The sequence below is a fragment of the Pipistrellus kuhlii genome, unplaced genomic scaffold (assembly GCF_014108245.1).
Source record: "Pipistrellus kuhlii isolate mPipKuh1 unplaced genomic scaffold, mPipKuh1.p scaffold_m20_p_1, whole genome shotgun sequence".
Classification (NCBI taxonomy): domain Eukaryota; kingdom Metazoa; phylum Chordata; class Mammalia; order Chiroptera; family Vespertilionidae; genus Pipistrellus; species Pipistrellus kuhlii.
The window spans coordinates 134,468,629-134,492,306 of NW_023425404.1; the positions used below are offsets into that span (position 1 = coordinate 134,468,629).

The 23,678-nt window shown below is 43.5% G+C and overlaps 1 protein-coding gene across 12 annotated transcripts in view; it reads right to left on the minus strand.

The window, feature by feature from the left end:
- NFKB1 (nuclear factor kappa B subunit 1) overlaps positions 1-23,678 on the minus strand; it is a 136,530-nt gene that overhangs the window by 12,006 nt on the left and 100,846 nt on the right. For 9 of the 12 annotated variants that reach the window (XR_004983020.2, XM_036410281.2, XM_036410267.2 and 6 more), the window contains 7 exons: positions 18,291-18,434; positions 16,858-16,947; positions 14,260-14,445; positions 12,731-12,872; positions 8,054-8,168; positions 889-1,090; positions 214-383 (listed from right to left, as the gene is read on the minus strand). Coding sequence is in view for 11 of the 12 variants with exons in the window: in XM_036410281.2 (XP_036266174.1) it covers positions 214-383; positions 889-1,090; positions 8,054-8,168; positions 12,731-12,872; positions 14,260-14,445; positions 16,858-16,947; positions 18,291-18,434 (1,049 nt within the window). In the remaining variant the exon portion in view is untranslated. The remainder of the gene's footprint in view (positions 1-213; positions 384-888; positions 1,091-8,053; positions 8,169-12,730; positions 12,873-14,259; positions 14,446-16,857; positions 16,948-18,290; positions 18,435-23,678) is intronic. The other 3 variants (XM_036410292.2, XM_045570373.1, XM_045570387.1) reach the window with 3 other exon arrangements.

A 23,678-nucleotide genomic window follows, 5' to 3' on the forward strand; every position in this document is an offset into this window, starting at 1 on the left:
AAAAAAAGAAAAGAGTGGAATGTAGGGAGAAAGGCTGAACCTAACCAGTGGTCAAGGACAACAGGGGGGTTGGGGGAGGGGTTTGGGATGGGAATGGGGGGGATGAGGACAAATATGTGATGCCTTAATCAATGAAGAAACTAAAAAAAAGGAAAAGATTTTCCTAAAACACCCTTGGGATTCAATGCGAAGGCAAACCCGGGCATCCCTTACCTCCAGAAGCAGACAGCCGGCCAAGGAGATGTTGTCGTGCTCCACGGCCAGGTGCAGTGCCGTGCGGCCCGACTTCTGCTCCTGCGCGTTGACATCCGCCCCGGCGGCCACCAGCAGCAGCAGGCATGCCATGCTGTTGCTCATCACGGCCACGTGGATGGCATTGAGACCTGCGGCCCAAGCACAGGGACTGTCATGGGGCGGGAAGGCGGTCCCAAGACAGCCCTCTGTGCAGCTGAAGGGAGAGACAAGACTGACCCACAGCGGGGAGGGCTGGTGGGTTGCAGCCCGTCTGGTGCTGAGGGAGCCTCTGTTCCAGCCGGTTTTTCCAGGCGCTGCAAGTCAGCGGTTGTGCATGGAAACCCACAGTCTCCCTCTATGTTCTCAGGAGACACCGTGGGCAAATCAACCTTCTCGCAGGAAAGGATGCTTTCTCCAGTTCACGCCCAGTATTGCCGGGCTTCTGCTCATTCCTTCTCCTGACTAGCTCTCCCAAGTCATCTCTGAAGGAATCAGCTCTGGTGAGCAACAGAAGTCCTCCCAGAGATGATAACTCCGGGTGACTAAGGTTAAAAGCACTTTGGTGCAAATAAAACAAAAGCCTGTATTTATCAAACACTGACCATTTAGAATGCAGATAGCGGCCGTCATACCATGCTATGTGTTTTCTCTTACCTTCCCCGTTGGGGTGGTTGATCAGAGGAACTGCCTTCTGGTGCTTGAGTAAAATCCCGAGAATCCTATCCTGTCCTTCCTTGGCAGCAAGGTGCAAAACAGAGTTCCCCAAGCGGTCCAGAAGGCTCAGGTCGGCCCCAGCCCTCAGCAAGTCCTCCACCACGGCCTCCTGCTTGGTGATCACGGCCAAGTGCAAGGGTGTCTGGGAAGTCGGAGAAGGGGCAGGAGATAACACTGTCAGCAGCGAGCACTCACAGCCCACGGCGTGGCAGCCGTCACAGCACTGAGTTATTTTTCATTCCCAGATCAGCTAAGTTCTCACCTTTGCAAAGGAATGACTCCCTGCCCCATATCATATAGGAATGAAGTATATAAACTGGACTTTTAGCCACCTATTAATATTATTTTTCCATTTACCATTCTGAATAGCTTTGTTGTTTCTCATTCCAGCTACTGATTGCTGATCTATTAACTCATCTCATAGTAAATTTAGTATTCTTGAAATTCTTGTAGGATTCTATCTTCAGCTTATAATTTCACATGTTAACAAATCAAATCAAGGCTACAGTTTTACTGAAGTTTAAATGAACCACTCAATAGAAACCAAGGAACAAAGGTGCTGTTAAATTGATATGGGAAATAAATTTGTTAAATTAAAAAATACTGTTCCATGGACTGGCTCTATGAGATCAGTCAACAGAACTTTATAGACCCCATAAAAGATATGAAAGGTTTATCTACTTTATAACTTAGAGTCTAAGTTATGGTCGGCAAACTGCAGCTTGTGAGCCACATGTGACTCTCTGGCCCCTTGAGTGTGGCTCTTCCACAAAATACCATGGCTTGGGTGAGTCTATTTTGAAGAAGTGGTGTTAGAAGAAGTTTAAGTTTAAAGTATTTGGCTCTCAAAAGAAATTTCAATCGTTGTACTGTTGATATTTGGCTCAGTTGATTAATGAGTTTGCCGACTATTAGACAATAGCACCACCTCACTAAGAGAGCTCAGATGAACAAACAAGCTGACCTGCTGAAGCCTACGAGGTAGGTAAAGACTCTGCCCATAAGTAGGATCTCAGTGAATGCAAATGTTTTGAAAACTGGGTGTTTTAAATATGCATAGGACAAACAATCACAAAAGTATCTTTCATAGAACTGAGGTCAGAGAATAGCACTCTATTACCTACTTACCTACATATATATATATATATATATATATATATATATATATATATATATATTTTTTTTTTTAAATATGTTTCTATTGATTTTGGAGAGGAAGGGGGAGGGAGAGATAGAACCATCAATGATGAGAGTCATTGAACTGCTGTCCCCTCATGCCCCCCACTGGGGACCAAGCTGCAACTTGGGCATGTACCCTGACAGGGAATTGAATTGTGACCTTCTGGTTCATAGGTCAATGCTTAACTGCTGAGCCACAGTGGCCGGACAGCAATATATTTTTATACAAATCAGTCTATTTCACAAGAGCCTGTGAACTCCAGCCTGTCTAGTGACAATTCACTTAAACTTCCCTCTCAGGAAGCAGCTACTGTAGCAGTGCCAGCTAAAGGTCTTGGCTGGTGTGGGTTCCCACAGCACGTGGAAACTTGGATGGAAGATCTCAGCTGTCTAAGTCTCAGTTACACTGATTAATACAGTAGAAACAAGACAGGATATTTTGCCAAATTCCCCCCCCCCCCCTTTTTTTTTGGTCTTTTAGAACTATTTCTTGGCTTAAAATAGAATAATATCCTCAAAACTTTAGATATGTAGGCTCTTGGGTATTCAATAAAAGCCTTCCTCTTGAAAAATAAACAAGTAAGTAAATAAAAGCTGTCCATTAATCAGAATGCTACTTGGGGAGACGGGAAAAGAAAACAGAATGAGAATAAAAGATCTGAAATGGTAAGATCTTATAGCATTATCTGTAGCATCAATATAATTCGTTTTATTTTTTTATCCTTTGCTATTTTTTTAAATTATTGCTTAAAGTATTACAAAGAGTAGTACATATGTCTCCTTCTCATCCTCCCGCCCCCCCCTCCCATTGACCTTCCCTCAGTCTCCCCTATAAATTCTTTATCATAAGAGAGGAGTTCTTTTGTTTTTTCAAAGTTTTCTCCCATGGTCCAACCTAAAGTTTTCTATGATATTTCAGGCTCTAGATCTTAAACCCCAGGATTATGTCTTACACCATTACACTATATAGGGACCCAGGAATCACACAATATGGGGACCCATAAACAGAGTTATGCTATGCATAACTGTTGGCATGTGGACGTATGCAAGCATTCCTCTAGCCAAGCAGACAAATGGCCCAGCAGCCTAACTCCTGAGTCTGAGAGATACAAATCCACAGGGGGGCCAGGGTGAGGATACTGACTGCAGTATCGTGTACGGAGGTAGGAAGCAAGAAGCTGGCTAAGTGTCCTCTGCTGGGAAACAGGTACATCGCAGGTGGAAGATGGACACTATGGGATTCTCCTCAGGAACTAGAAACAACAAACCAGCTCTGCCCACAGGTGTATGGGTGAGTCCCATAAACAGAGAGGGCAGAAATCTAAGAGCATGTATAGCACAGAGTCAATTTTGCATTTAAAAAAGACATTCATGAAGAATTATGTGCGTGCGCGACCACACCCACACCCACACCAACACCCACGTAAAACTGAAGCCCAAATAAGATCTGTGGGTTGTATCAATGTCAATTTCCTGGTTTTGATATTGAACTATAGTTACATAAGATGGTACCATTGGGGAAACTGGGTGAGAGGTACATGGAACCTTCCGGAACATTTTTTGCAATCATGTATGAATCTATAATTACATCCAAGTACAAATGAAAGGAAAAGGTTAATGCTGAGCAGGACCCATATGTATAATATAATGTAGACTGTATATGGAATATACTAAAGTATCTACCTATTTAAGGAATTAAGCTATATAAACTGCCAGTTTTGAAAACAGTCATGGGGATGTAAGTACAGCATAGAGAATATAGTCAAAATCCTATGTAATAAAAGGGTAATATGCATATTGACCCTAAGGGTGGAACGACCAGACGACCGCTCGACCGGTTACTATGAGGGCACTGACCACCTCTCGGTCCCTTTCCCTGGCCAGCAGGCTCTGACTGCCTGATGGAAAATGGGGGGTGAGAGTTGCAGGTTGCACCAGGGTGAGGTCCCTAACCCACCAATCACCCACACCTAGAGGGCAACTTGTGGCAAAGGTGGGGCCAGCAAAAGCCGGTGGGAACAGTGAACCTATTGGGCCCATCACCAGGCTGTCAGGCTCTGATCACCCAGTAACAAACAAGGACCGAGGTAGGTGGCAGCAATGGGCAGGGCCAGCTGTAGGCAACCAGGGAAGATGGCCCTGATCGCAGGCCAGGCCTGGGGACTGTACCTGCGCATGGATTTAGTGTGCCAGGCCTCTAGTGTTGTAATAACTATGCATAGTGTTAGATGGGTAGTAGAATTTTCAGGGTGATCATTTCGTAAATTTATAAATGTCTAATCACTATGTTGTACACCTGAAATAGTGTATGTCACTATAATAGCATATAATAATCTATGTCAACTGTAATTGAAAAAAAATAAATAAAACTTATATGTTTATGTAGCTGATACATGAGAAAATACAATCATAATAGTTCTATTTGGGGGTGGGACTGGGAGACTTGCATGTTGTCAGGGAGGGCAACTTGGGATTCTCCAAGGAATGTACATCCCCTGTGCCCTTTTAAAAACTATGAGTATATATTATATTTATCATAATTGAAAACACAAAAAATACAGTCACAAAAAGCCCCACTAATGTTTTATAGGAACATATGCAAATAAAAAACCCACATCATACACACTGGAGTGAGAGGAAGGGGAGAGGAAGTAGGGTTGAAAGGGAATAGATTAAAGAAATATTTTCAGTAAAACCTTAGTTCTGTGGACTTGGATTATTCTGCGTGTAGAGGGTGGGTGGGGAGAGAAATGTGATCATGACAGATGGCCACAGAAATGTACGAAGAAAGGTATTTTGGGAGAATGTTTAAGACAATTGCCAAATAATCCAAATTACTTTGAGAACTGCTCAATTTCTCATCAAGAATAGTTAACAGAGAACTTCTACAGTAGCTAAACAAGAGTCCAAGTCTCAGCGGTCTGTAGCTCTCAAATCAAAGTTGCTGTTGGGTGTGTGTTTGAGATGTAGAAAGCATACAGGGGATCCAGAATCTTTGCCTGCTAACAAGAGTAGTAGTGGGAAGGGAGGGAAAAAATGGGCCTGTATTCTCCTGAGAGTCCCTGAGTCAGAAGGCTCAGGAGTGGGATCTCTGGGTCAAATGGCAGTTCCAATTTTAATTTGAGGCAACTCCATACCGTTTTGCATTGTGGCTGCGCCAGTCTGCATTAATACAGGCCATGCACTTACTGGTAGGGTTCCTTTTTTCGTCACACCCTTGCCAGCATTTGTTTGTTGATGTATTAGTGGTAGCCATTCTGGCAGGTGTGAGGTGATAACCTCATTGCCATTTTGATTTGTCTCTCTCTGATGATTAGTGAGGTTGTGCATTTTTTCATGTCACTTAGCCATCAGTATGCCCTCTTTGGAGAAGAGTCTATTCAGGTCCTTAACCATTTTATAATTGGATTGTTTGTCTTCCTTTTGTTGAGTTGTTTATAGACTTTGAATTTAACCCTTTGTTAGATGTGTCATTGGTGAACATGTTCTTCTACACAGTGGGTTCCCTTCTCATTTTTTAAAAAAATATATATTTTATTGATTTTTTTACAGAGAGGAAGAGAGAGGGATAGAGAGTTAGAAACATCGATGAGAGAGAATCATCGATCAGCTGCCTCTTGCACCACCCGCCACTGGGGATGTGCCAGCAACCAAGGTACATGCCCTTGACCGGAATCAAACCTGGGACCTTTCAGTCCGCAGGCCAACACTTTATCCACTGAGCCAAACCGGTCTCGGCTCCCTTCTCATTTTGTTGACGATTTCTTTTGCTGTGTAGAAGCTTTTTAGTTTGATGTAGACTCACAGATCTCAGAGGGGAAGGAAGGGAAATGGGAAGAGATTATGTGAATTTATATGAATACATGCATAGCCCAGAGACAGAAGTGTAGAGAAAGCTGTGGGGGGGGGGGGGGGGGGGCTGGGTGGAGTGGAGCAAAGGAGGGGAGATGGGGGACATCTGTAATATTGTCAACAATACAAAATATATATTAAAAAATAATAAATACATTAAAAAAAAAAAGGCTCAGAAGTGCCACAGGTGGTGGTTTCAGGGTTTTGCTCTAGCACCCTGGAGTCTCAATATATGCAACCAAACGATTGAGTAAGGAGGTTAGCACACAATAAATCCCAACTACGGAGCCTGTTGTACTGTGTCCTTTGCAGGTCCTATGTATAAACAGAAAAGCAACTAATTCCCTGAATCGGACCTACAGGCAGTGAAGTTTGCAGCCTTTGAAAGGAGGGTCGCAAAGTGACAACACCCGCCTGGTGCCTAGTTTGACCGACACAGGCGGATGGCGAAAAGGAACAGGCATTCCAAAGCCTCAGCGAATCGAGCTTTATGGCCAAATACTAACAACCCTCAAGTGTTATGGAAAGTACTGAAGAAGACATCCTTCACACGCAGTGTATCTGACATTAGACCTCACCCTGGCTATTTTATATCGAGTCAGGGAGGAATCCCTAGCTTCACTTGTCCTCTGACATGAAGCCCAGCAGCCACAGAAGCCTTACACCCAATGGGAACTTGTGGTTTGCCTTCTCAGAGAACACTTTAAAAAAAAATATTTTTATTGATTTTTTACAGAGGAAGAGAGAGGGATAGAGAGTTAGAAACATCAATGAGAAAGAATCATTGATCAGCTGCCTCTTGCACACCCACTACTGGGGATGTGCCCGCAACCAAGGTACATGCTCTTGACCGGAATCAAACCTGGGACCTTTTAGTCCACAGGCTGATGCTCTATCCATTGAGCCAACCTGGTTTCGGCTCAGGGAACACTTATTCACAGGTAAAAACCTGTTGATAGCTAAGTGTACTAGTAAACATTTTAGTACATTTGCTTTGAGGAAATAAAAAGGATTCATATCATCTGCTTTAAAAATTGACAACTAGCCCTTTATCACGTAAATACTTGTATGTGATCGCTATCTGTATTTTCAGCGTGAGAGAGAGGCTTGACTCGGGCATCCAGCATACCATCTAGGCCAAGGTCTGGGTAGTCTCTGTGGGCTGAGTGAAGGCAGGAAAAAACAGGACAGCTGAGCCAGGATGAGACCAACAAACAGACAGAAGCCTGGTGGGGGCCAGGACAGCATCCAGGGGAGAGATGTGGGGGCAGCTCTGGAAAGTGGAAGCCCCCTCGCCCCATGCTAGTGTGGCCGTAGGTCCCTTAGCCAGGGAGGCTGGCCCAGGTCTTGGAGCTCCCAGCACCCGGCACCCAGGCTTTGGCTCTGCCCAAGCAGTTTCACCCTTTCCTCGCTGACATGTGCATGCGCTCAGCAGGCAGCCTCCAGAAGCTCCACCTAGCTTCTCTCTGCAGCTCTGAAGGCCTCTCTAACGGAGTTCCTCAAGTGGCTTCTGAGCCCACTTTGAGCTCTTTCTGTTTTTGAAAGACATTTTTTCTTCCTCAGGCAGCCTTTTCATCTTTTTGTATTCTGATTGCATCAGCACCTTTTGTTTGATATACATGTAATTTACGGGTTGTCAAAATGTGTTTCAGCAGACCTCAAAATTCTCGCAAACGATTGTCTTTGCAAGCTTAGTCTTTTTTTCAACTTTATTTCTCTTGACAGACGTGATGCATTTATGCGAGGTTCTTCCTCTAAAATGGATGGACTCTTTGATGGCCTCTAAAGTTTCAAGTTCACCTTCCTGCAGCAGCTGTGACCTTTCACTGTGGGTGACGGCTAGCACACCAGATCAAAGCATCCTATTCACTGAAGAACATTCCTGAGTGATAGGCTTTGAGGATCTTACCTGCAAAGATGTTTTGTTGTATGTATCTCTACTGCTAACATTATTAGAAATAACACACACCACACCACACACACACACACACACACACACACACACACACACACACGTGCATGTGGCTATACAAACCATAGATTTTTCATTTGAATCCCTGATAGTTCTGCTTACCTGGTAGAGGTCATTCCTCATGTTGATAATGTCATCCAAAACCAAACCGGACGTGACTTCTAGCAGATCCCTCACAAGCTGAGCATGCAGGTGGATGATTGCTAAGTGTAAGACACTGGAACAAAAATACAATGGCAACAATCAGCTAAAATGTAAATGGGGAGAAAAAAGATTTCCAAGATATGATTAGATCTGGAGGCTACATCTGGCTCTCATTCCTAATTTCCTTTAGCCCCAAATGTTCTGAATTGGTAGCATGTCTGAGTATGAGGTGGGTGCTCTTCTGCCTACCCAGGGCTCCTTCACTCATTTACGGTGCCTGCCTTGTCTCTGGGTGCTTTCAGGTTTGATACTCCGCTCAGGCGGAAAGGCACCTGGGCTCTGAGGCAGAGAGCTGAGTTCAAATCCCCACTCTGTCCCTGCCCCCACATTCCAGGGCACTTTCTTCTGTAACTTTCCCTGACAGGTAGGCAATGCACGTGGGGTGCCTGAACTCGGATCTGTGCAGAAAATGCAGCTACCTCACCTGCCCTGCCATCCTGCAAAGTACACTGTGGTGGCTTAAGATCTTCTGAGATCCTAAGAGGGGAAAATAAAGTCATGCTTTTAATGAGTAGAAGACTCTTGAGGCAAACTTAAAAAAATATATTTTCATTGATTTCAGAGAGGAAGGGAGAGGAAAGAGAGAGAGAAACATCAGTGATGACAATCATTGATCAGCTGCCTCCTGCAGGCCCCACATGGGATCGAGCCCACAGCCCAGGCATGTGCCCTGACTGGGAATCAAACCATGACCTTCTGGTTAATAGGTCAAACAATCCGCAACCTTGACAAACTTTTTAAGGAACACTCCAATGTGTTTCTCCCTCACAGATACCCCCTTAGCCTGAGATGGTTTTGCTGCCTCTCCATCTTCATACTCCACTTCAAGCCTTACCTCCTTGGAGAAGACTTCCCCAACTTCCTAGGCAGAGAGAGTTGTCTCCTCTTGAGTTTACCATGTGGCTGCACAACTACAATTTTCTCTACATCTCTCTCCCTCTCCGGCCTTGGAGGCCGGTTCTCTCTAGGTCAGCCTGACAGGCCTGGTACAGCCTTACAGTTTAGGTACAATAATAAGGATGACTGAGGAAACCTAGGAGCTTACACTATCAAAGTAAAAAAGGTTGGCGGTTGCCAAGCATCACTCCATTTTCTTTAATTGTTAAAAAAAAACACCTTATTAAAATTAATTTGATAACAGTAATAAAAGTGGCTACTGTTTGTTGGAGCATCTATTTACCAGACTGCTAAACACCTGACATATATTATATCCTTTATCATAACAACAATCGAACGAGATAGGTAAGATTATCCCCATTTTTCAGATGATGAAAGGGAGACTCATAGGTATAACAGAATTCAACCTGGGTCACAGAGCTAGAGAGGTGAAGCTGGGATTTAAGCTCAGGTCAGTCTTGCGTCAATATCATCTCTTAATCTTGTTTTAGGGGCACATGCACATTGCTCTGGAGGGTTGTAGGTGAACATCTAAGACAGTGGTCGGCAAACTCATTAGGCAACAGAGCCAAATATCAACAGTACAACGATTGAAATTTCTTTTGAGAGCCAAATTTTTTAGACTTAAGCTTCTTCTAATGCCACTTCTTCAAAATAGACTCGCCCAGGCCGTAGTATTTTGTGGAAGAGCCACACTCAAAGGGCCAAAGAGTTGCATGTGGCTCGCGAGCAGCAGTTTGCCGACCACGGATCTAAGAGGATAAATAACGCTAAAGTGTGGGCAGACTGTGATGCCGGGCACACTCAAGTGTCACCCGGCGGCAGTAAGTCTGTGGTTTGAGGCACCGACCGGATCTGCTCTAATATAAAGATAATAGGTGTCATTTCACCCAGGCCTTTTTCTTAGCAATAGCAAGGGTATCAGCCTTAGGACTGGCACAGGAGGGCCCCCAAAAAGAAGTGTGACTCCATTACTCGGGAGAGATTTCTTTTAATGACGGGTTTCAGAGTTTCACTACTGTCTCTCGAAATGAGAGGCTGGAGGGAGACTTCTGAAAAAGGCCTGAGGTCTGACGCAGACATGATGCACACGTACCAAGAAAAAGGCCATGCTTCAAAAACGGCCTAAAATTTTCCATGTGCAGCTCAGCACTTCACAGCAGAAGCAACTTCCCCTTCCTCCCCAAATCCTCACACCCTCCTGGGAATTTCCCCAGTACCAGAAGTCTTTATTATTTTGTGTCGTGGTTGTATTTTCTGTGATGACTAATAGCCACAGGATTCAGGTTGTTAGCTGCCTAGGACAAGCTCAGTGAAAACAAGAGACCTAAGTTCTGAAGGGCAAAAGGTACCTCTTGTCTACATTCTTTCGGGGACTCCTCTTTGGTCTCCCCAAGTCTCAGCCCTCTGGCCTCTGGCTGTGTCAAGCCCCTGCCAGCCTGCTTGCATGGGTATGTCTGGGGTCCTAGGAGGGGATCTTAAGTTTTGATTTCCTGCTTGGGCAGGGAAGGCCACCTCCTCAGCGCCTCCATAGATGCCCAGAGTCCTTACACGTGTGTCTGCCTCCCCCAACCCCAATGCACCCACTTCAATGCATGCGCCTCTACCCTTCCCACAATCCCCTTCCCACAGCAGCTGTCTCTTTCTAACTGGTATGTGCTCATCTTCCTTAGGCTCATCATTCAGCAGGTCCCTAACAATGTCACTGAAAATGCTGCTGTCCTGCCTCGGCTCACTGCTTTCTCTTGTGGTTATACGGTACTGAGTGCTAATCAGAGAACTCAACCCAGTTGAAAAAACATTCTGCTTCTCATGGCATTACACCAAGAAGGGCACACCGGCTCCTCTCATACTGTATAACAAGGCCAGTGGTTATACCACATCCTTGGTTACGCTGCAAGGAGAACAAAGGTCTCTGAAAACCTGAGATTGGCACTTTCCTAAAGCGCTGGGTTCGGTTTGTAAGCGGAGGTTTAAAACGCAGCACTCAAGAGCCCTTTCACAGAAAAGGATTTCGCTGTCAACACTATTTTGGGAAGGCTTCAGATAAGGCATCTGATTTGAATCTGAGGGCTGCTGTCTTGTTATTTTTGTAGGCTGCTGAGATCATTTTAGAAGTCTCAGTGAGAGGACGAAGAGAACCGTTTTTAGAAAGAAGCCAGGTGGCTCTGCAAGTACAAGCCCAGTCACAGCAGGAATGGGAGGCATGGTGTTGGGAATGTTAGACTCTCGTGCAATGTGGGTTAGAGCGGTCATGAGCCCGAGCCAGTCACAGACTGGTGACCATTAACAGAGGCAGTAGAGAAGGAACCAGTAACCAGGAAAGAATGACATTTGTGTCTTAATCATTTTGTTGTTATGCTGTCATTTTTTTTTTTAAAGACTACGGCACCCCGAATTCCTTGGCTGTCTCCCATCTAAGTACTAGCCAGGCCTCACCCTGCTTAAGCTTCTCAGATAAGACAAGATTGGGAGGGTTCAGAGTGGTATGATCATAGAATGTGATGTCTTTATTATAAATACACTTTTGGGATAACAAGTGTTTTAGGGATTTGGTAGGACCACATTTTATTATTATATTACTAGAGGTCTGGTGCACAAAATTTGTGCACTGGGTGGTGGTAGCCCTCAGCCCAGCCTGCACCCTCTCCAATCTGGGACCCCTCGGGGGATGTCCGACTGCTGGCTCCTACACGCTTACCTGGCTGCCTGCCTGATTGACCCTAACTGCTTCTGCCTGCCAGCCTGATCACCCCTAACTGCCTTTACCTGCCCGATCACCCCTAACTGCCCTCCCCTGATGGCCTAATCTTGCCCTCAACTGTCCTCCTCTGCAGGCCTGATCTCCCCCCCAATTGCCTGCCTCTGCTGGCCAATTTGGTTCTGATTGGTCAGTTTCTGTGTCAGTCAGCATCTCTGGGCCTATCAATAGGGTCTGATCAGAAAGGTGGGGCTGATCAGCAGCTCTGGTGAAGGCCTGGAGAGAAATGGAGGCATGGCTGCTGACCAGGCCCAGGAAGAAAGAGAGAGGCAAGTGCTGATCAACAGCTGCCACAGAGGCTATGGATCAGACCCTGCTTCTTTCTTCAGGCCTCTCTCCAGGCCTGATTCGTAGCCCCCTCAGCAGTCAGTGCTGGGTCACCATGCCCACAGCCATAGCAGTCAGTGCTGGGTCACCACGGCTACCCAGTGCTGACTGCAGGACTGACTTCTGGTTGGTCGAGCCTCCGGTCATTGCAGATGTGATGGACCCAGGGTTTTTATATATTAGGATTCCAAAGCAAATGATATTAAAGCAAATATTATTACTCTTCATATATATTTACTAAATATTATTCCAAATTTTGTTTCCATAAATAAAGCAAGATTCTTAAAAAAGTACTGCCCCACTTCCCCCCGATACACACACATACAATTTAATTTCCTTGTCCAGAATGCTGTACTCTTAGGTGAGTATTCCAGTGATTCTAGAGTCCAGGAGATGAGAGCCACAGGACAGGAGAAGCAAATTATGCCACTCAACCTTACTGACACATTCTTTTCCTTGAAAGATAGTATTCTAGTTATATGATTCAATCATTTTGCTCAATTCTCCTTTTCTCTAGCCAGCATGCACACCTTGATTAGCTCTCTTCCCCTGCCCTAAAACAAGCCTTGTACACGGAAGTCTGGACTTACCAGTCCCCATTCTCATCCTGCACTGCAGTGAGATGGCGCTGGACAGCCAGCAGCATCTTCACGTCTCCTGTCACCGCGTAGTCAAACAGGGCATTGGCATGCCGCTTGGCGAGCTCCAGAGCCTTCTCCAGAAAGAGGTTATCTGCAAGGCAATGACCAAAATCACAACTGAGTTTCCTATACTTGCTCTACAGTCTGGCATGCTTGAGGTCAAAACCATCAGCACCAATGCTCCTTTCTGTGCTTCTGGGTTGTATTCACTAGAAAAAGCACAGTTGGACACAGGCTCACTGGAACATACAGAGGCTGATCTGAAAAATCTATCAACAGTTGCTAGGGGGAAAGAAGTTTAGAAATGTCTGTTATTTAAAGAGGAACAATCAATCTCCAAATGAAGTTGATTGGATTTGGCCATCATTATAAATACTTAATCTCCTGGTAAAATAATCAATCCTTCACTGAACTCCTGAGCAACTCGTTCGTTGGGCAAGTGTCAAAAACCACAGTCCCTGCCACACACACAGAGATTTTCCAGGAGCCATTGGCGTTTTGTACAGTTTCTTCCTGAAGAAATCCCGTGGGGCAAATCCTGGGCGTGGCCTGTTCTTCTATGGCCCCTAGTTAAGCAGGGCTTGGTTCATTTTTGTTTATTTATTTATTTTATTAAAAAATATATTTTATTGATTTTTTACAGAGAGGAAGGGAGAGAGATAGAGAGAGCTAGAAACGTCGATGAGAGAGAAACATTGACCAGCTGCCTCTTGCACACCCCCCACCGGGGATGTGCCCACAACCAATGTACATGCCCTTGACCGGAATTGAACCTGGGACCTTTCAGTCCGCAGACCGATGCTCTACCGCTGAGCCAAACCGGTTTTGGTGGCTTGGTTCATTTTTAAAGGGGTGTAAAATTTGTAATAGAGACCATATGTGGACCCCAAGTCTAAGTATTTACTATTTTTCCCTTTACCGTCTAAGTATAATCTGGGATGACCTAGAATCCTGACATAGACTCTAATGATCATTGGTTCAAAATGTACACAAAACTACACCATCCCTCCTAATCCTGATTCTTCAACAGTGCATCAGGATAAAAGGACAAGTTCTTATTTTGAGGCAAAGTTCCACTTTAATATGACAGTCAAGCTAGAATCTGGAGGAGAGAGACTATTAAACTTATAGAAACTACTTGTCTCTATTATCTGTGGTAGAAATGAATTAGGTTCTGTCTCAGATACTATAAACCTGCATGATTATGACTGGAGAATGCATCTGTAAATTTCAGTACTTTATATAGTCAAACACAACACTGGGAAAACAGACATCCCAGTGTGAGTACAATGACCTGATAGGTGCTTTTCAAAAGGCACACAGGACTCTGGAGAGCACACTGAACTAGACATGGCTTTGTCATCTTTACATTAACAACAACAACAACAAAAATCTGTTTTCTGGAAACAACCTTTACATCTCGCACCGACTCATCCCCACACCCACCATGCAGTGTAATTATCTGTGTACTCACTTACTCTGAAACCTAGAATTCTCTTTCTTTTCTCCCACTGGATACGTCAGAGTGCCCTCCTCGTCCCTCTGGCCCGACCCCTTATCTGGTTCTGTGGTTTCAGTGACTTTCCCAGAGAGACGTACAGCCCCTCTGCCATCACTCTTGTCATAATCCTCAGAGTCATTTTTAGGTGAGGTGTCCATGATTCCTAAAACAAAAGATAAAACACCAACTTTTTCTCAATAAAATCTATTTGTTAAAATTATGAGTCTCGCTGAGACCGGTTTGGCTCAATGGATAGAGCGTTGGCTTGGGGACTGAAGGGTCCCGGGTTCGATTCCGGTCAAGGGCATGTACCTTGGTTGCGGGCATATCCCCAGTAGGGGGTGTGCAAGAGGCAGCTGATCGATGACTCTCTCTCATCAATGTTTCTAACTCTCTATCTCTCTCCCTTCCTCTCTGTACAAAATCAATAAAATATATTAAAAAAAAAATATGAGTCTCTACTTTAATGGAGGTCAGATAACTTAAATTATTTTTAAAATGATTATAAGTAACAAACATGCTTTGTAGCTATTTTAAACTCTTCTAAAAACATTTTACAATATAATGACTCGATATTTGCATTTTTTGCAAAATGATCATTACAATAAATCTAGTTAACATCTGTCAGCATACACAGTTACAGATATTTTTTTGTGATGAGAACTTTTAAGATACTTAAACCCATTTTTTCCCCTAACACTTCTAAAAACTTACATCACTTCTGTTTATTTTATTATATTTTTAAAAATATATTTTTATTGATTTTTTACAGAGAGGAAGGGAGAAGGATAGAGAGCTAGAAACGTCAATGAGAGAGAAACATCGACCAGCTGCCTCTTGCACACCCCCTACCGGGGATGTGCCTGAAACCAAGGTACATGCCCTTCATGGGAATCGAACCTGGGACCTTTCAGTCCGCAGACCGACGCTCTACCACTGAGCCAAACCGGTTTTGGCAACTTCTGTTTATTTTTAAGGGACAAAATGACATAAAGCTCTTCTGAGAATTGCAGGAAAGTAGAATTTTTAATGTTGTTGAAAGGAGAGGACTTATTTCTTTCCTATTGCTGATTAACCACATAAGTTGTAAAGATGTGATCTCAATTCGCATTCTTCAGTGTGGGAGTGACCCAGTGCATTATTTTGAATCATGCTCTTTCAGGTCCACCTGTGTTGTCTGACAGGCCCAATGAAAGAGCAGCTATGTTTTATGGGGAGACCTTGTTCAAATCCTGGTTCTGCCACTAACAGATATGTCTTTCAGTGAGTGAATGAACACTTTTCTACCTGTTCTCTGACTGTTAAACGGAGATGCTAATATTTTCCTTACAGAGCAATCATGAAGATTAGTTAGAACATGTTAAAGCAGCATGCAGAGAAGGGAAGACTTCAAAGTAGAAGACATGTAACATAAACTATGAATGCATGGTGTGACAGCTGCTGATTAGGGGAAGCATTTGATGGGAAAAGGCCATCCCTATAAAATTCACAATGTCTACAAAAGTATAACGTTTGAAAAACAAAAACAGAATAGCTAAGTTTGATGACTTTTTATGTTGGAACTAGAAGCCCGTTGCACAAAATTCATGCACTTGGATGGAAGATACCTCAGCCTGGCCTGTGCCCTCTCGCAATCTGGGACCCCTTGCTCCTTACCACCCGCCTGCTCGCTGCTCCTTACCACTCGGCTGACTCACTGCTCCTTAGTGCTGCAGTGGAGGCAAGAGAGGCTCCTGCCACCACCGCTGCACTTGCCAGCCATGAGCCCGGTTTCTGGCTGAGCGGTGCTCCCTCTGTGGGAGCACACTGACCACCATGGGACAGCTCCTGCATTGAGTGTCCTCCCCCTGGTGGTCAAAGCATGTCATAGTGGCCAGTCGTTCTGCCATTCAGTTGATTTGCATATTAGGCTTTTATTATAAAGGACTATAGAAGGGGAGCCATTGGCGTTTTGAAGGTCCCTCAGTCCAGCCTGCACCTTCTTGCAATCTGGGGCCACTGGCTCGTAACTGCTCACCTGCCTGATCACCGCTAACCACTCTGCCTGCCTGCCTGATTACCGTAACTTCTCTCCTACCTGCCAAATTGCCCCTAACCGCTTGCCTGATCGCCCCTAACTGCTTGTCTGCCAGCCTGATTGCCCCTAAATGCCTTTGCCTTGGCCACCTGCCCACTGTGGCAGCTTCTTTGGCCCCCACAACTTCGTCCAGAAGGTATATTGGAAGGATGCCCAGAAGATTATTCGGCTGTCTGGACTAATTAGTATATTACCTTTTTATTATTATAGACACTCAAGTCTCTAGATATCCCCTTTTAATGTCCTTGTCTTCCCCCCATTCATGCCACTTACAAAGTACACAAGTATAAACATAGCATCAGAAATAGAATTTTCCTCAGGAAATAGAAATATTTTTGGAAAATCATCTTAGCTTATTTGCATTCATCATTTTTTTCAAGATGATAATGCTGTTGTGATAAATAAGGATAAAAAAGGATAAAAATCCTGTTTGGCATTAAGTTTTTTCTTCCTTCCTCAGTATTAAAAAAAAAGAAAAAAGAAAAAAGTCTTACTTACCATGCTTCATCCCAGCATTAGTCTTAGTGGTTCCAGGGTGGAAGGTAATTCCACTGTATGTTGGAAATCCATAGTGGGGGAAGCCATACCCTGAAACAGCAAGTAAAACAAAGGGGCCCTCAAGAGTTATGTTTTTTTTTTTTTACAAAGACTCAGCAACTTCCATGTCCCCCATCCAGGTGAGCACAGGCTTGGGTGTGGGAGGGCATTTGCCTGACACCGTGCTTCTGCTGGGAGTTAGCAAGATGCATCATGGGGGTCCGGGATGACCAGCGTTCCATTCTGGCAAACTGACACCTGGCAGGTCAGGCCGTGCCCAGGCTCAGGCCGCACAGCTGGAGCAAACCTCCCTCACCCGTGCAGGAGAGAGGCTAACGATGAGAGGTCACCACCCAGGGGCAGACTCGCCGACACAGAAGACATGAAAATAGCCTCTGGAGAGCACTGAACCAAACAAAATACAGAAAAATATACTGCCTTCTCAGAAACATGACTATCTGTTTATTCCCATGCATTTTTGGTAGAAGCATAAACTGGTAAAAGTCTGTGGGAAAGCAGCTGGTCTTACTGGTTGCTATACTCTCTGACCTAGTAATTTTACTTCAAAGAATCTAATCTTAAAAAATCTGCAGTAAAAGAAAAGCAATGCGGATAGAAGAGTTCAGTATAACATTTTACATAGAAAGAGGTGACAATTGTCAAGAAAGTTACATTATGGTCTGTTCACTTGATGAACTATTACTGTCATTAAACTGATGCTTAAAAATATGCATCAGTATATGTGAAGTTTGATATTACCTTGGGGAAATGCTTATGGAAACCCATTAGAGAAAAGCAGCATAAGGATTCTCTACATACTCTCATGATGTGATGATAATAAAGAGATAATCCAACTACATGGGTTAAAATACAGCATATAATAAGGATATACACAGCTGTATTTGGGAAAATGCATAAATATAGACTATAATCTAGGAACAGAAAATAGTAGAAATCATACCTTGGATAGTAGAATTTATATATTTTGAGACTTTCTATAATTTTCAGTTTTTCCAAAGAATATCAAAACAATTATGACAAAAAAAAAAAAAAAAAAAAAAGGAACGAAAGAAAAGAAAAAAAAGAAGAAAAAAAAGAAAAAAAGAAGAATAAGTAGAGGAACTATACCAAAATGTTAACAGAGGTCTTTTTTGGCTAACTGGATTTGGGTGATTTTTTTTTTCTTTTTAGAGTTTTTTAGTATTATCCACATGCTGTAAAATGCAATGGCACTTCTTTGAAAAAGTTATATTTGTTGGGAAATTGTAATTTAGTGTATCACACTCATTAATGTCATAGCCACTCCACGCACAGATAAGCTGGGAAATATCGAGAAAGAAAATTCTCCCCTCTCCTACGTGAAAAAGCTTTAGAGAGGATAACCTGGTTTGTACCTGGACCGGTAGTTCCAGTGCCGCCTCCTCCACCGCCGCTGCCGTACATGCCTCCACCTCCAGCCCCGGCACCACCGCCGCCTCCGAAACTGTCCGAAAAGTTGGGCATGAGCTTCTGCCGCTTCCTCTGCACTTCCTCTTTATCTGTCGTGAAAGGAAGAGAAACCAAAGGAGAAAAAAATGGATGCAGTTCCACTACTAGCCACAGAGAGAATATTGATTCTAATGGTATTTTTAAATATCATAAAGGGAAACAGAAAGCACCCAAGGAGGAAGAGATGCCAAATTTCAAGAAGCATCATGTTTATTCCAGTGATACAAAGACAGAACCAGCCAGAGAGAGACCACAGAACAGTACACACCCAAACCCCCTCTGAAACAGTCTCTTACGTCTCCGAGGTCATACAAATTAGTGAGACACTACATTGCCCATCGAAGATTCAGATATGAATAAGAAAAACATTACTGAGCATTTTCACTTGGTCATACAGAACAGCTCTGGCTAACCGGCTAACGTTAATTAGGTATGTCCCGCGAGATAAGTTTTGGGCATATAGAGAAGTAGGATATAATGTCTTTGCTGTCAAGAACCCCCTGATATAATGTTAAGGCCTCAGGGGAGGAACTTTGAGAGATAGCACTACGATGCGATACATGTTGAATGCATGGTGCAAACCCATGTTCCAGGAGCTCAAGGAAGGGCCCCAGGGAAGTGCCAGAGGGCTGGAAGATTCAGGAAATGTCTCTTAGAATCAACTTTACGTCAGGAGAGGGCAACAGAAGGGTGTTCTGGGAAGAGGATACAGAGGGCGAGTAATGAAGGAAAGGGTGTGCACTGTGTATTTACGAGGACGGCAGTAGGGCAGTTTAGCTGAAGTAAAAGTTTAATATGAGGAGTTCTTGAGAGACAGCCCTGATTGGGACCACACTGCGGAGCACTCTGAGGGTGAACTGAAGGCAGGAGAGCCAGCCAATGTTTTTGAACAGGGGAATGGTGTGTGGTGCTGGTATTGGAGGAAATTCATCTGTCACTGGTATATCGGACAAAACAAATGAGTCAAAGTAAGCCCCGACAGGTGTGGTTCAGTTGGTTGAAGCATCATCTCATACACCAAAAGGTGCAGGCACATGCCCCGGTTGTGGGTTTGATCCCCAGTAGGGGCAAATGTGGAAAGCAACCAATGGATGTTTCTCTCTCACATTGTTTCTCTCTCTCCTCTCTTTCTTCCTTTCTCTAAAATCAATAATAATAATAATAATAAAATAAAGAATCAAAGTGAGAGACAGAGACAGTGCAGACATAATTTGATGGAGACTGCTCCTTGGTTACCATGGTAATCAAAATAGGTGGAGCCCAAAATACAATGAAAGAGAGGTCTGTCGCCCTTGGGGCGATGGGTGAGATATAGAAGGCTAAAGGTCTGTGACCACTACTGGACTACAGTACAGTGCCTGTCCAGGTCTAGGTCCTCATCAGACCCTCCCTTCATTCCTCATGTTGCTCTATTTTTCTTTCGCTTCTCACTATCAGTGCTTCTCACCAGTCCCATGGCCCCCTAGGCCTGGCCCTGCCTTTGTGGTCTATTGTTCCATTCTTGTTTCTTCTTTCTGTTTCCCTTTCTCTTCTCTGATTTTCCTATTATACTATTAATTTTTCCCCTCCCTTCTCTCTTTTGGGCTGAAGGAACAATAAAAAAAAAAAAGATTTTTGTTTAAATGGAATAAACAGTCAATATGGTATCCTTTTCCCCCCATCATAAGCCAATTGTTCTAGTTCTGATTTCTCAATGTCAGTTGTGATCTCTGTTTATGTTCAGAAATATCTTCCCTTCTTTCTAATCCTGCAGCTGTTTCCATCATCTCAGGGTTGGAAAGAATGCTGCTATTTACTGATGTTCTCCCGATCATCTGAGTGCAGATGGAAGAGGAAGCAGGGAAAGTAGGGTAGCAAAGCACATTTAGGAAATCATAGTTTAAAAACTGGCCATGTCCAGGCTTGTTAGGAGGGAAAAAGCTATGGAGGGTCAACTCTGAAGACTCTGTGCTTCCACAGAAAGAGATGACCTTAACGTGGAGGTCATCTCTTTACCCAAACTATCTCTTTACCAAAAGGTTTGGACAGGCTTATCACATTTTCCACCAGTTGTACCATAACTAATCGTCACACTTATTTACTCATCCTATAAACTGTTGCACTCACAGAGAATATTATTTCATTAGGAATATGAACCATGAGAGGAACACAGGCAACTTGTTCATCTTTTGAAATAAATGGTATCTACTGATGTGCTTCTTAGCACAGAGATCATTTTGTATTTGCTATGTATTTCTTTTGACTTATAAAGCAGATATCTACTGGTTATATTTCACTCTAAAATTTTAAGGGTCAACTTAAAAAAATATTTACTGTACAGCCACTAAAATTCCAACAACAAGAAACTGATACAGAAAAATTCCATGTGACAAGCTTTTTAAGTAAAAAAAATCTACAGTCTAAATGTCTGAATTGAAGATTACATGAAGATTTTCACATTGGGCTCATGTATCCTTGTGGTCTGCCTTTGACAGTGGCACCAGGGGATGCATGGCGAGACACTGAGCTAATTCTAGAAGGGACCTAATTCTAGAAGACCACTCACTCTAGGCCCTTCTTTTACAGTAAAGAAACCAAAGCTAAGATGATTAAGGGACCTGTTTGCGGTCAGGTCAGAGTGAAGTTCAGGTCCAAAGTCCAGTGAGCTTTTCATTTTAGTGAGCTGCTATTTGTTGGGAAACATAATTTAACATAAACATATAATTTAAAGATTATACTGTTTCTTCCTAATCTCCATCTTTTCAGACTGAAAAATCACATGGTCTTTCTTTGCTTTTGCATAGCTGTTCCTCACCTATTTTTGCCCTTGTCAATCATCCATCTCTTTTAATTATCTCCCCTGGACTCAAACATCTCCATGGAGTTTTAATAAAGCATAATGCCAATGACCATAGAGGATGCAGAGTTCAGGGCTGGATGATTCTGAAAAATGAAAAGACTATGTTATATTTCTTTATCTAATCTCCTACATGATGACGTTCAACAAATTATTAGCCTTTTGAATGAGGTTGGAAGCTTGGATAATTAATAAGTCAGCTCTCAGGTATTTAATGAGCATCTACTATGTGACACATACTGTTCTAGATGCTGGAGGTGTAGCAATTAACACGAAAAGCCAAATCTGTGGCCCAAAGAGTATGTCTCTTGCTGGAGGTAGGAAGAAGACAACAAACACATAAATTAGTAGAGAAGACTATTTTATATACTGATAAAAATAATGAAGAATATAAATTTAGACTACGAGATAGGGAGTGACTGCAGGGGATGGGGGCAGTGGGAAGTGCGTACAATGACTTCTGAGAAATGGGTTGCCTAGTTTGCATCATGTTCATACACTTATTTTCATGTGAACTGGCCTGCTATTTACTGATTAGTCACAAGCCTGGTGTGATTGGTTCTCCTTGTGATTATTCCACTTTGGGAATTTTATAATCCAGAAAGTTTTATAGGCTAAGGTAATTTATCTTCAATATAAAGTTCTTATCTCACAATGACTCAATGCCTCAATGTACGTTGGTCTTTCTTTCTTTGGAGCTCAACGACTAACTCTTATTTTTCTAGATGGTTCTTTTCAAAAATATTTTGTTTTGTTAATCCTTACCTGAGGATATTTTCCCAATGATTCTTGGAGAGAGTGGAAGAAGGGGGAGGGACACAGAGAAACATCAATGTGAGAGAGACACCTCGATTGGTTGCCTCATGTGGTGCCCCAACCAGGGCCGGAGACTGAGCCTGCAACGGAGCTACATGCCCTTGACCGGAACTTAACCTGCGACCCTTTAGTCTACAAGCCAATGCTCTATCCACTGAGCCAAACCGGCCAGGGCCAGATGGTTCTTCTCTAATTGTTTGTATTGCATGGAGCTTTTAGTCAATGGTAGCCTGGAAGGTAAGTGCTGGAAGCATTTGGGTGGGATTTTGAACTTTCCAGACGCCCCATCTATTCTCTAAGCCCATCATCAATAGATAGCTCCTACCACAATAGGGTAGCAATGAAAGTAATAGTCTGCGCACATGCCTCCTGCATCATATCCTTCTGATGCCTATACCACTGGGAAAGGGAGACATGCAGCCGAGAAACCAAGCTCAGCTTTTAATATTTCTAGGCTCATCCATATCTGGGTTTCCTCTTGAAACACAATTTTCGGTGTTAGAAAAATTGTCATTTTGAAGGCATTCCAGGACAAAAAAAATCTATTTACTTTTCTCAGAAAGTAAGAAAATTTGTCTCCTTTTAAAGAGGGATGTTTAAAATTTGACTTTCAAATTTTACATAGACGGAAGCATCCAGAAGACCCCAGGCAGCTCCTGTGTGGGGAAGTGAAGAGCTGACGAGAGCGCTTCCGGGAAAGGTGAAGTGGGCAGAGTGCTCTCCCTCTGTGTTGCCAGAGCCTAGCAGGTCCGTATACTGGGATGGTGCATGGAACTTCATGTGAAGGGAAAGGGCTCCTCTGCAGACAATGTTTTCAAATCACCAGTCAGGGAACGCACTATACATGTGACTCATCAGTAGAGAGGTCACAACCTCAGAAAAGAAACAAGAACTCAGGAAGCATCCAGCGGCAACATGAAGTCTAGGAAAGGAAAGTCCTCCTTAAAATCACCCATCATGCTACTATCACAGGATCCAACACACTTGTGGATCGTTGCTAAGGTGCCTTCGTGATGCCCAACCTCGGCCAGCACGTGGTGCCCTGTGACAATCACGGACTAAACTCCCTCTCGGGTCTCACTTCCCTTCAGTCCAGAGGTTTCCAATTTTCTTTGTGCCGTGGCCCAGTGTGCAGTCTGTGAAGTCTTTGGATCCCATCTTAGAATCACAGTTTTCAATATGTATAATACTAGATAGTACCACAACAAAGCTAATTATAGTAAAGCAGATTTCTATCCATGGACCCCTTAGGGGTCAGTGGGCACCAGAAAAAGAAATCAAATACCTGTTACACTCACTCCGAGAGCATTCTCAATACTCAATTTCCCGCCTGGCTCTCTTGAGTTCCACTCCTCTCTTTTAACTGGCCTATGAGGAATTTGCCGCAAGAACCTAAAGTCCAACAAGATAACTTCCTAGGACCATCTATGACTTCTGAATTATTCCCTCTCCTCCTACTCAACCAGCATCTAGATCCTCCTGACACTATCACAGAACTGCCTTTTAAACCCAACTTCTCCTCTCATTCTTTGCACTCATACCTTTAATAATTTCACCATTTCTCACTTGGATTTTTGCATTCCTCTTCAGACTCACTGCAGCCCAGAGAGTTTTCCCCATGTTTATATAAAGAAGTCAGGGC